Source organism: Pocillopora damicornis, chromosome 7 (assembly GCF_964200805.1).
Source record: "Pocillopora damicornis chromosome 7, jaPocDami1.2, whole genome shotgun sequence".
NCBI lineage: Eukaryota > Metazoa > Cnidaria > Anthozoa > Scleractinia > Pocilloporidae > Pocillopora > Pocillopora damicornis.
The window spans coordinates 25,090,110-25,102,118 of NC_142676.1; the positions used below are offsets into that span (position 1 = coordinate 25,090,110).

The following is a 12,009-nucleotide window of genomic DNA, read 5'->3' on the forward strand; positions in this document are numbered from 1 at the left end:
TCCGAACAAAAAATTGGACAAAAAAAAATTTTTGGGGGGGATGAAAAAAGATAACTTGATAATCTAAAGACAAATGCTGTATACACAGGATGAGAAAATAAAGACGAATATGCATATATTCCAACAGAGCAACAAGCAAGATTTTCATTGATAGATAACTCTGTAATGTATTTTTTTCGGACGACTTCTAGACGAAGTGTTAAAAAAATAAGAAATCATGTCAATAGCGTGAAAAAGTTACAAGCTTTGAGATCACCAAACCTGCCGAAACTGACGACAAGGTCCCGAAACTATCCCGAAGGAGTCCCGACATCGTCCCACGAGACTTTCAAATCTCCCGCCTTCTATGCGCGCGCATTAGCACGAGGTGAGCTCAACGTAGCCATTTGAATTGCTGAAAGTTCAGAGCCTTTTTGCTGTTTCTCTGTTACCTTGGCTCTGTTTGGGCGAACGAAAATAACAACCAAGAATGCCTGCAAGGAAACGCCAGATAAGGAAAAGAAAGGCAGAGGAGCCGGCGAAAGAAGCAGTCAACAAGAAGAAAGAGAAGCGAGGTCTGCATTTCTTACTAAACATGCACCTATTACTTGTGTTGCCAGGATCAACCTTTGTCTGTTCCTGGTTTCGTTAATTTGATGCTTCTTTGACCTGTAGAGCTAGCTACATATCATCTGTTGGAATTTAAATAACTGAATTCAAATTGCTTTGCATTTTTAAAGCTTACACAGCATAAAGATTTCGGATCATGTTCACTGTAGGTACCGATATAGCGGTCGAGAGTTGGTCGATACTCGACCGATATGTCGGTCGACAGTCGGTTGACAGTCGGTCGACAGTTGGCCGACAGTTGGCCGACAGTTGGCCGATAGTCGGTCGATAGTCGGTCGATAGTCGGTCGATAGTTAGTCGATAGTTAGTCAACATAGCGACCAACTATCGGCCGAGTGTCAGTCAATATACCAACTGTGGGTGGTACATCGGTCGGTTGTCGGTCAAATATCAGTATTGAGTATCAATCAAGTGTGTTAATTCATAATAGTAATTGTACTGAGTGGAGTGCAATTTGGGCTGAAATTATACATGTGATTTCAAATTCAAATTAGCACACAGCACGAGTTCAATTTGAAATCACAAGTATGATTTCAGACCAAAATTGCACGACACAAGGTTCAATTACCAGTTTATTACATCTATTTTGAAATCACCCAAGTACAGGACTTGGTCAGTTCAAATGTTTTATTGACGCAGTACTGAGCTGGTCTGAAATTAAATTCATGTCCATTTTTTTGGGGGGAAAAAGTAAGAGTTAAGAAACAAAAGTTGCAAAATTTGCCACATGATACTCTTTGTTTTTCATTTTCCTGCAATTTGATCAGTTACTTTAAACAAGCCTTAAAATCTGATCAGTTATTTTGTTTTTAGTGTAGCCTCCTCATTGGCTGGGAAAAAGATGCGATCAAAAGCAAAAAATGCTTCAATTCTTTAACAAATCGCATCAATTAGAGCCAATCAGATTACGGGGACCACCAGTGATTTCAAAATGGGTGTAATAAATCAGTCCAATGGCTTCCTTTTTAAGCAATGATGTCATCAACTAATGCTATCATGTGATGGGGGAAAATGTTTTGGTGTGGGGCTAGACATGCAGTCTCTCTTTTGCTCAAAAATCCATAGGGAAGAATGCAAAACAAGTTAGTGTGTGTGTGTTAGTCAAGTAGTGTTACTCAAGTAGTCTGTGGACTGTGTGTTGACCATCAACTGAGAGTCTATCAACTATCAACCAATACTCGGTGAATTGTCAGCAAGGTATTGGTGAAGTATCCGCAAAGTATCAGTGAACTAAAAGCTATATCGACCAACTGTTGACTGAGTATTGATCAACAGGCAACCAATGTATCGCTCGAGATTACCAACAGTAAACAAGATCCAAAATTTCATGCGTGGCAAAAATGTATATTTTTTTTAAGTATGAGAAACAGCACTGTATACTGAATCATACAATAGAGCATTGGTTTTCTTTAAACCATCTTATATAGAGAGCATAAGATTTTTTTCTGTTTTTGATCACAGATATTAAAGTTATTATTATTTGAGCAATAACTCTGTTTTATTACAGAAGCTACAAGTGTTGACCTTAGAGAAACTGGGCATGTCTTGACACTTGGGCAGGGTGATGTGGGGCAGTTGGGTTTGGGTGAAGAAATCTTGGAAAGAAAGAAACCAGCCATTGTGAAAGGACTTGATGATCTGGAAATTGTGCAAGTGGAATGTGGAGGAATGCATACTGTAGCTCTCACAAACAGTGGAAAGGTGATATCATGTTTCATGATTTATCAACAGTGCTATCCTTACCTTTTCAACCCCTATCTAATGTCTAATTTCTCCTTGCATTATCACTGCTGAATTAAACATTAGGGTAATGAGAATTGAAGAAATGATTTCTTGTCATTACTGTAGGAAATGTATAGGAAACAGTACAGAGAATATGCAAAGTGATGTAAGGGTGTTATGGGTTTAGATGGTATTTGGTGAATTGATTTCTGGGTGCTTAGGAGTAACCACTGAGGGAGTTAAACAATTAATAATGGTAATAGGACCGAGTGGAGTCCAATTTGGTCTGTAATCATACAAGTGATCAACAAAATTGGATGTCTGTGAAGCAAGAGTCCAATTTGTCAATCATGAGTATGATTACAGACAGAATTGGACGACACAAAGTCCTGTTACCAATTATTGTATTTACTTGTGTACAAGTCGAACTTGTGTATAAGTCAACCTCCATTTTCAAGGTCAAAAATCGGATTTTTCATCATTTCTAGTTAAAAAAGTAAAATGCAGACAAATAGGAATTTCCCAAAAAGATAATCTCTTATTTCTGAGAATGTATTGAAAACACGGGGAATTCAAAAGGCTGCAGAGCAAAATGTAACTGTGTGGTGTGAAGTATTTTAGCACTTGTTTATATCACCACGATTTAGACATACATGAGCACTTCGATTTATTGGAGAAGTATCTTACCATATTTTGTAATTCACATTGAAAATGAAATATTCTTGCATTTAACTAACCTTTATCTTAATGTTGAGTTTGAAAGGAGATTAAGTAGACCTAAGGAACACTGAAAAGCTTTGAAGGATCACGCGTAACAAGCAGGACCGCGTGAGACAAAAGCATTTCCCAGGTCACTAGGCTACAGAAATCGTTTGATAAAAACAATAGTTTGGCACCACAGACAGCAGCAAAGCTGCAAGCAAAAATGTCTGCCCTACAATCCAAAGACACAATAGAAATCAGCTCCAGTAACTTTGTGTTCAGCCACTTAAAATTTATTATTTCAAACATTTTTGTTGATGAAGAATACACTGAAAAGTGACGAAACTCGAACACAGTTAGAACTGGTTTTATAAACTTGGTTTTTCTAACCAACCTCAGGCAATTGTTATGCTAATTTCTTGGATTGCTTGGGTCAGGTCTTTGTGTATGACTCATGTATAAGTTGAGGGTGACTTTGTGGTCATTAAAGATCAACTTATACAGGAGTAAATACGGTAATCATGACCATTACAATTTCCAAAAAAATATATATATTTATGACAAACATCTCCACTAGGGACAATGTCTAAAGCAAAAAAATTGGGAAATCTCCCATTCTTTTTTTTTTTTTTAAAGAGGAAGTGGTTGTTGCTATGGTTATTGTGATCAATTCTGTGATTGGTGGATTTAGTTGAGTGGACCTAGTATGATTGGCTGCTTCAACTGTGCGATTACAGGTGTCCAATTACAGGCAACTGTCCAATTACAACTGTACAAAGTGATTAGTGAAATATAAAGCAGCTGATGCACCAATCACATGTGAGGAAATTGTAATGGTTTAGCTTCCTACTACACTTCTTAATAACAACTCTGTACTCATTAACAAAGGAAATGGATCATGCTGAGAGAATAATTGTACAGATCTAGAGGGTAAAAGTTTAAAAGTTAATTAATATGAGTGCTGTTTTCTTACACAGGTTTATACCTGGGGTTGTAATGATGAGGGTGCATTAGGCCGTGTTACTTCAAGTGAGAATGGTGAAGAGTTTACTGCTGGTCCAGTAAAAGATATAGAAAGTCTAAATGTTGTCATGGTGTCAGCAGGTGACAGTCATACAATGGCATTGTCCGACCAAGGAATAGTATATGGTTGGGGGACATACAGGGTAATTATCAGAAATAAATTTATTTAAATATGAATGGACCTTGATGCCCCATGAAGAAGAGTGATTGAATTAAATCAAACAAAACTTGTAAGTTGTTATTTTTTACTAAATGTCACATATTCTGATGGAGGACTTTTATGAACCCAGTACTTGTAGGCAGCAAAGTTATTTGTTCATTGTTAAGCTGTTTTGTTTTTGTTGTGGGCAGTTTTAAACATGCAGGTGATCATCATCTTGAAGTTGATAAAATAGATAAACAACTGTTTCATATTTTTAAAGTTTGTTGCTTCAAGTACAAGTCTTTCATTAACTGAAGTTTCAGGTCTACATTTAACTGACATGGTCACCAATTTCCAAGCTGTTACAGGAGAAAGTCAGAGGCATTGGCTTTCCAACTTTTATGGTCTGTCTCTTTCCCTAGATGTTCCCATATTGTGTCTTGAAAAACTAATTCCTGTTTAAAAGGCTTTGTATGAGTCACTCTTGAAAGTGGAATCAACAAATCCTACTTGATGGTACTTGGGGCATTTTTCTCTGTCCCTCAATTCTATCTTTGTTGTTTTAAGTTATAACATCATGGTAATTGCCATAATGATTTCAATTCATGTGTAGGATGCAAGTGGACAAGTTGGTCTGCAGGCAGATGGTATCAAACACAAGCCTACAGTTATCCTATCCCTTAAGAGCAACCCCATTATCAAAGTAGCATCTGGGAATGACCATACAGTTGCATTGACAAAGGAAGGAAATATTTTCACTTGGGGCTGTGCAGAACAAGGCCAATTGGGAAGAATAATGGGATGCTTTACTAGCCGTGGGGGGCGTAGGGGTTTGCAGTACATCTTAAACCCAAAACAAGTTCGTGACAAGAAAAAAATGAAATTTAAAGACATTTTCTGTGGTAGCTACTCCACATTTGCTGTTTCTCAAGATGGTGGGGTATATGCATGGGGACTAAACAACTATGGGCAGCTAGGAACTGGAGATCTTGAAACTCTTTATGCTCCAACAAAGGTGGAAGCACTTACATCCTTAAACTCAGACAATGACAAGTGTGTCAGTATAGCCAGCGGTCAGCACCACACAATTGTTCTGGACTCAAGCGGCAAAGTGTATGCAATGGGAAGAGCAGAATATGGAAGACTTGGTTTGGGTGAAGATGCTAAGGAAACCACCTTCCCAGTTTTAGTTGCTGCATTAGAATGGAACCCTATTTGCAAGATTGCTTGTGGTGAAGCTGTCAGCTTGGCTGTCTCAAGCAAGGGAGATTTATATTCATGGGGTTTTGGAAGTTGCCTTCAGCTGGGTACAGGAGAGGACGAGGATGAATATTCGCCAGTGAAAGTGGAAGGGAAGAACTTGCAGTCTGAACATCATGAGGTGTTGGGGGTTTCTGCTGGAGGACAGCATACAGCTTTACTAGTTAAAGACAGGAAACAATGAAATGACGCTAATTCTCTGTAAAAAACATGAATCTGTGTGGCAGATTTGAGGAATGTGGCACTGAAGTGGCACAAAAATTTAATCACTGTTATTTTCTTTGCAAAACATCTTTTTACTTTGCTTTTTCTTTTTTAGGACAAATGAAGTAACCCATTAGGCAGTGGTAACTGTCTTAATTTTGGCTAAGAGTTAATAATGTTCATTATTGAACAAGCTTAATTTGTCATTTCTCTAATTCACCTGTATCAGCAGGGTAAACTTGATTTGGATGAGATAGTGCAATAGCTTTTAATAATACTTAATAAAATAAATTCAAACAATCTGTCATACCTTCTTTTCATCTGTAACAAATAAATGACATCAAAAGAAGGCTACTGAATGAAACTCAATGATTTGTATTCTTAAATTAATTGTGCATCAAAAGGAGTTCAATATTGTTTTTTTACTTTTTTTATTTTCTCTTTCTTTATTTCCATTTTATTTAGCTTATTTGTTATATTAAGACTGGTATTCAAATTTGTCTCTCTGAGATGCAAGTTTTAGCATTCGGTGACATTTGAGTAACTTTATTTATCCAGACATTGATGTAAGAATCAGTTCGAAAATACCTATTTTCTGTCTTTGACAACAAGTGGAAAAGTCATTCAAAATGGTCTGACAGCTGATGGGTTTCTGCCTTGTACCTGCTCTTAGTGACAACCCTGCTTGGAAGAGAGAGGGTTAAGGAAAAAAACATTGCTTTTCAGGTCAGACTGAGCATTTTTGTGCAATGTAAATCAGCCAAGATGGGTTTTTTGCAAACTAATGTTGGTATTCATTTTAAGCACTTTGGCATGAGAGTTTCTTCACCTGCTGGAAAGTATGAAGCATTGATAAACACGAGTTAGTCAAGCAGTCATTATTAGTGCCAGGCCCCTAACAAACCTCTCCCCAACTTGTCTTAAATCTTTGCATCTTGCAGTGATTCTAATTAGGGCCTGTTTGGAGGCTAGCTTGTACAATGTAAATTTGACTGTACGGGATGCCCAAATTTTAGGTCCTTCCCTTAAAGCCAATGAAAACCTCATGAAATGGAACTTTCTCTAAGGACTCTGACTTGGCCCCTGAACTTTACTGTCTTTGAATTGATCTATTTTCTTTTTTTTCATTACAAATCTGTTCTTTATATCCATGGACTCCCTCAGTATCTATGTAGTAGAAACAAGATGTGCTTGGGAGGTGAGGTGCAAAGACAATCTGCAGACATCTCTTGATCACAGGGTTCCTTTCCTGTGGGTTAAAATACATATGTAAGAAAAAAATTTGCCTTAAGCTTGTATTTCACCATTTCAAAGACTTTGTCTCCTTTGCAGTTGTTGTTTGGTCTTGTCACAACACATGCTCTTTCCCCCTTTACAAAACAACTGCTGCAAAGTAGACAGAGAGAAAATTTCTCATTTTGAGGTGGTAGAAATGATTTTGATAAAACCAAGGGCTTACACCATCATTGGGCTGTATCAATTGCTCTGTGCGTGACAACATCAGTCTTGTAGTTACCATACTTGACCAAGCTAGTCCAAGGGCTGGAATAACAGTTTTATTTCCAATTCTTGAGCTGATGAAAGGAAAATCGGATGATAATGAGGGAATTTTAAGATGGTAGAATTCTCCCCTTTGCAGCAATAATTTAGTATTATCTAAAGAAATTACAGTGGCATAAAAACATCACTTTTAAGAACAAAGGTCTTTTGAAGTTATTTCTATTTCTGAAATTTGGTGAAGTTGTTCAGAACAAATTTATTTAATACAAATTTGTGAGCACTATTCTTACTCGGGTCGATTGGTATATTTCCATTTAATCAATGGATACAGAAAAATGCAAAGATATGATGAAATAAAGATCATACCCGTACCCCTCAGTTTGAATTACATCAGAGACCTAAATAAAAGGAATGAAAATGATTAATTACATGAAATATGAATCACTGAATAAATATTTCATTTCCATGTAATGTCATTTCCTCTAGGATGCAACACCAAATTCTCAAGACTTGACAGCAAGAAATATGTTGTCACTAGTTAGAAGAATTTTCCTTCAAATCTGAGGGGTTTTTAAAAATGTTGACTAACTTGTCAGTAAGAGGCAAAAAATGTAAGAAAAAGTATGGCTGAAATACAAACCTGGTTTACGCACACCACTGGAATAGAGTGAAGATGGCTGAGTTTTTGAAGCTGTGCACCAAAAGATCTTAAAACCTTTGCCCTCTTGGAAGTTTCTCCAAGTGAATACTCCACACGAAAAAGAGCTGTAATGGAGTCAATAATCACAAGCTTGATAGCTCCTCTGTTCAGCAGCAATGGCAGGCGATGTGTAATGATGTTTTGCAAGTCATCCTGTCAAATTGTGGTTCAAAACATGTACATCACAGCTTTGATTTTTTATCTTGTGTGTCTAAGCTTTACGTTCCTCTTTTCACTTATGCTGTTCTCCCAAGAATTAATGCCATATGCCAAGAAGTCTCCTGTCAATGTCAGCTTTGGAGCAATTGCACATCTTCCTCTCCTAGCCCAACAACAGTCAACTGATAACAAGGTCAGGTTAATGTTGGGTTAGGGGAGGGGCAGGTGAGCAGCTGCTCAGACAATGACATTGATCTGAAGTCTTGCACATATCAAAGGTGAAAAAGATCAAAGATCAAATTCTTATTACCAGAACTTACCACATCAGCTGCATGTTCAATGAAAATGTTATCGTTGAGATTCAGTTTACAACTTAATGGATGAAGTACTTGACTCTTGGTGAAGCATTGTGTAAGCTGATGCAGTCTCTTGCTGGGGAAAACATCCTCAGTTGAAATGTAAACTGCACCTATTGTGAACAGAGACACTGTAATGGGTAAACTTGAATTGTAACAATGAAAAATTATAATACCGAATTTCCTTGAATAAGCATGTAGGTGCTAGTTTAAAATTTCATTTTAAGGCACTCATTGGAAGGATGCTTAATTGAACGGGCGCTTCTTACTTCTCCTGTGCTGATTCTGCTTAAGCTTAAGCTTAAAAAGTTACAAAGTGATAGTGGAAAGAAGTTTTCCTTGTATTTAGAAAGTGAGGGAGGAGGAAGGGGGCCCTTATTCTAGCAGGGGGAGGTACTAGTTTGACATTATCTAGGGGCAAGGCACTTTTTTGGGGAAATATAGTAATAGCAAGGAACAATTCATCCTAAGCTTCTCTTAAAATTGACTGATAGAGAACTTAAGTAATGGAGTAGAAAGAATTATGAGAAAGAAGGTCATCAAGAATGAAGATGAAGGGTTAAAAAATCTTGGTCACAGTTGCTGGTAAAAGAAATGTGATCATTTTTGGAAGCTAAATAATAAAAAATATTTTAGACATATTACATTGATCAAACCAAGTACTATACAGCCAACAGAACTATTAAAGGATGGACAAAAAAAAACTAACCTCCTCCAAGACCACCTTGTTCATGAGGTAACTGAACTGACAAGCAAAGTTGAAGGCAAACTTGTGTTTTACCAGAGGAGCTAACTCCTGTAATCTCTGTGATGCCTTCACTCAGGATACCCCCATGCAAGAAACCATCTAATATTTGGCACCCTAGAGACAATCTGTGTCCTTGTGAATTTTTATAAAGTGACAAAGCAGTTCTCATGGGTGGACAAGGAAGTGAAAGTGAAACAGCTTTAAGAAGAACAGAGACATCAAAGGAAGAAAGTTTTGTGACTCTTTCCAGATCTGCAGCTGACATACAGAGAATTGTGGTCTTGTTTGCTAACTTTGCTGAAATCAAAGTTGTAAACAGACCACTGTAAGTGAAAATGTCAAAATAAAAAAATAAATAAATAAAAAAAAAGCAATACTTGTCAGACTGACTGATGAACTGATAGATTGTCTGATCAATGGACTGACAAAGTGACTAACTGATCAAGTGACTAGCTGTCTGACAGGCTGATTAGCTGAGTGATTGTCTAACAGTCTATCTGACTAACTGTCTGACAGGCTGATTAGCAGACTGATTGTCTAACAGTCTATCTGACTAGCTGTCTGACAGGCTGATTAGCAGACTGACAGGCTGATTAGCTGACTGATTGTCTAACAGTCTATCTGACTAACTGTCTGACAGGCTGATTAGCTGAGTGATTGTCTAACAGTCTATCTGACTAACTGTCTGACAGGCTGATTAGCTGACTGATTGTCTAACAGTCTATCTGACTAACTGTCTGATTAGCTGACTGATTGTCTAACAGTCTATCTGACTAACTGTCTGACAGGCTGATTAGCTGACTGATTGTCTAACAGTCTATCTGACTAGCTGTCTGACAGGCTGATTAGCAGACTGACAGGCTGATTAGCTGACTGATTGTCTAACAGTCTATCTGACTAACTGTCTGACAGGCTGATTAGCTGACTGATTGTCTAACAGTCTATCTGACTAGCTGTCTGACAGGCTGATTAGCAGACTGACAGGCTGATTAGCTGACTGATTGTCTAACAGTCTATCTGACTAACTGTCTGACAGGCTGATTAGCTGACTGATTGTCTAACAGTCTATCTGACTAGCTGTCTGACAGGCTGATTAGCAGACTGACAGGCTGATTAGCTGACTGATTGTCTAACAGTCTATCTGACTAACTGTCTGATTTACTAACTCACAAACTGTCTGACTAACTGACTGACCTATTAAAAAGAACCAACAAATGAATGAATGAATGAAAGTACAAAATCAGTATACAACTTATGCGTAATCGCAACAAAGAATTATTTTTTTCATGGTCTCTTCTAATTAAAGTAGAGACTTCTCGAGCTTTGCATTGTAAAAATAGCGCTACCTCCTCTTCATACAGCCCTGGTGAAATAGGCTGGTTTTCCTTGATCTAAGAAAACTAATAAAATTCACTTTTAAAAAAATCCTAATAAAGAGCTGTTCATACAATTCAATTTTAAGACCTCTTGATTCTAAGATAAGGTTACGTACTATACTAAGCAAGATAGAAAACAAAATTTCCAAATCGCTCTGGTTCTTACTCTTTTTTAGCGCTGATATTATCCGAGGATGAAGATCCAGTCTTTCTATATTATTCATTATGGATTCCTTTTCCCTTAAATTGAAATGGACTTTAGTTTGTGGGCATGGATGAAAACCTTACATGTTTAAAACGAGCGCCTTGCCGCCATAACCTCTCGCAGGGATTTGTGGGATTGGTGTAGTTACCAGGTCCCGTTTGTTCCAAGCTTGGATGGTATCCACTGGATGAAACTCTAGACGGTGGATAAAGCTATACGTGTTATTAGGGACCTTAAGCAGTCAGGACGGCAACGCCAAGGAAGAAAATTTTCAAATTTTCCCGTCGCCGACTGAGGCAGCCGCAAAGGGTGTAACGTAAGCCGCCAAATAAAACTCAGTCGATACAAATATTTTTCAGAGCTTTTTTTTATCAGACAATTATTTGATGAAGCTTAAAATATGAAGATCCTTAAATCAACGAAATAGCAAGTTCATCCTATCGACGCTAGATTGTTTTTTCTTCCCTCTTGGGGAGGACCAGGAGTCCACCTCCTGAAAAGATGCAAGGTTTCTGTTCATCCCACCCCCCCCCCCCCATCACCATCATCCTCCTATTCAAATTAATTATGGGGGTGCTATGTGTGACTAACGGCTTGTTCATACATCGAAGGTAAGGGGAGGGGAAAGAGTGGAGTTTGAGCGTCTTTGAGTCATTTTGTCTTAGCATGCAAGTAACTATTGGAGTTTACATCAGTTTTCTTCTCAAGGAAAATGAATATTTCGTTACGGCCCCCCCCCCCCCCTTCCTCTCCCATGAAGAGCGAAAGTACATATAGAGCGGTTAGCCTTCTGGTATTTTCCTTGAGAAAGTTATTTAATTTCTCTTAAAGGAGCCGCATAGCCATAAAATTTAAGGTAGCGCTGCCTCTAAGCAAGTATCGTAATCATTTTGAGGTAGAGGCGATCGTAGGGGTACATAGAACTTTCAAGTTGGCCAGAAGTAATTCTCTTGTAGTTTACAGGGTCTGTTTCCCTTGTAGTTTACAGCATTATTAGGGAAATCAAGAAGCTTAAGGAGAAAAAAGTTTGCAAGAACGCCAAAAAATAAACACAAACATATGATGGATCAAAACTGTCCTGATACTTGTTCTTGTGCTGTGTCAATATCAATAATGATTTTATCGTCGATATCACGCGACGCATAGCCTTGCTTTCTCACGCGATTTGTCCATTTTGTCCCTTATATTAGCTTGGGATCAAAATTATTTTACTTTTGAAATCAACTTTGAAATTAATTGATGGTCAGAGATTGGTTGTAATTGAGCAGCCATGCAAAACAACTCTTTAATATAGCAGATTTGT

The 12,009-nt window shown here is 37.8% G+C and overlaps 2 protein-coding genes across 2 annotated transcripts; one reads left to right on the top strand and one right to left on the bottom strand.

The window, feature by feature from the left end:
• The first annotated feature begins 344 nt into the window (after window positions 1-344).
• On the top strand, window positions 345-6,011 carry LOC113667250 (regulator of chromosome condensation). The gene is made up of 4 exons (XM_027183059.2): window positions 345-554; window positions 2,117-2,310; window positions 4,011-4,199; window positions 4,812-6,011. The coding sequence occupies exons 1-4, from the start codon at window positions 470-472 to the stop codon at window positions 5,640-5,642; spliced, it is 1,299 nt and encodes a 432-aa protein (XP_027038860.2). The 5' UTR covers window positions 345-469; the 3' UTR covers window positions 5,643-6,011.
• A 68-nt stretch (window positions 6,012-6,079) lies between these two features.
• LOC113667229 (DNA repair protein XRCC3) lies at window positions 6,080-10,832 on the bottom strand. The gene is made up of 7 exons (XM_027183034.2): window positions 10,668-10,832; window positions 9,087-9,422; window positions 8,342-8,490; window positions 7,803-8,015; window positions 7,529-7,560; window positions 7,122-7,236; window positions 6,080-6,911 (listed from the first exon to the last, which is right to left on the bottom strand). The coding sequence occupies exons 1-7, from the start codon at window positions 10,723-10,725 to the stop codon at window positions 6,753-6,755; spliced, it is 1,062 nt and encodes a 353-aa protein (XP_027038835.2). The 5' UTR covers window positions 10,726-10,832; the 3' UTR covers window positions 6,080-6,752.
• Between the last annotated feature and the right edge of the window lie 1,177 nt (window positions 10,833-12,009).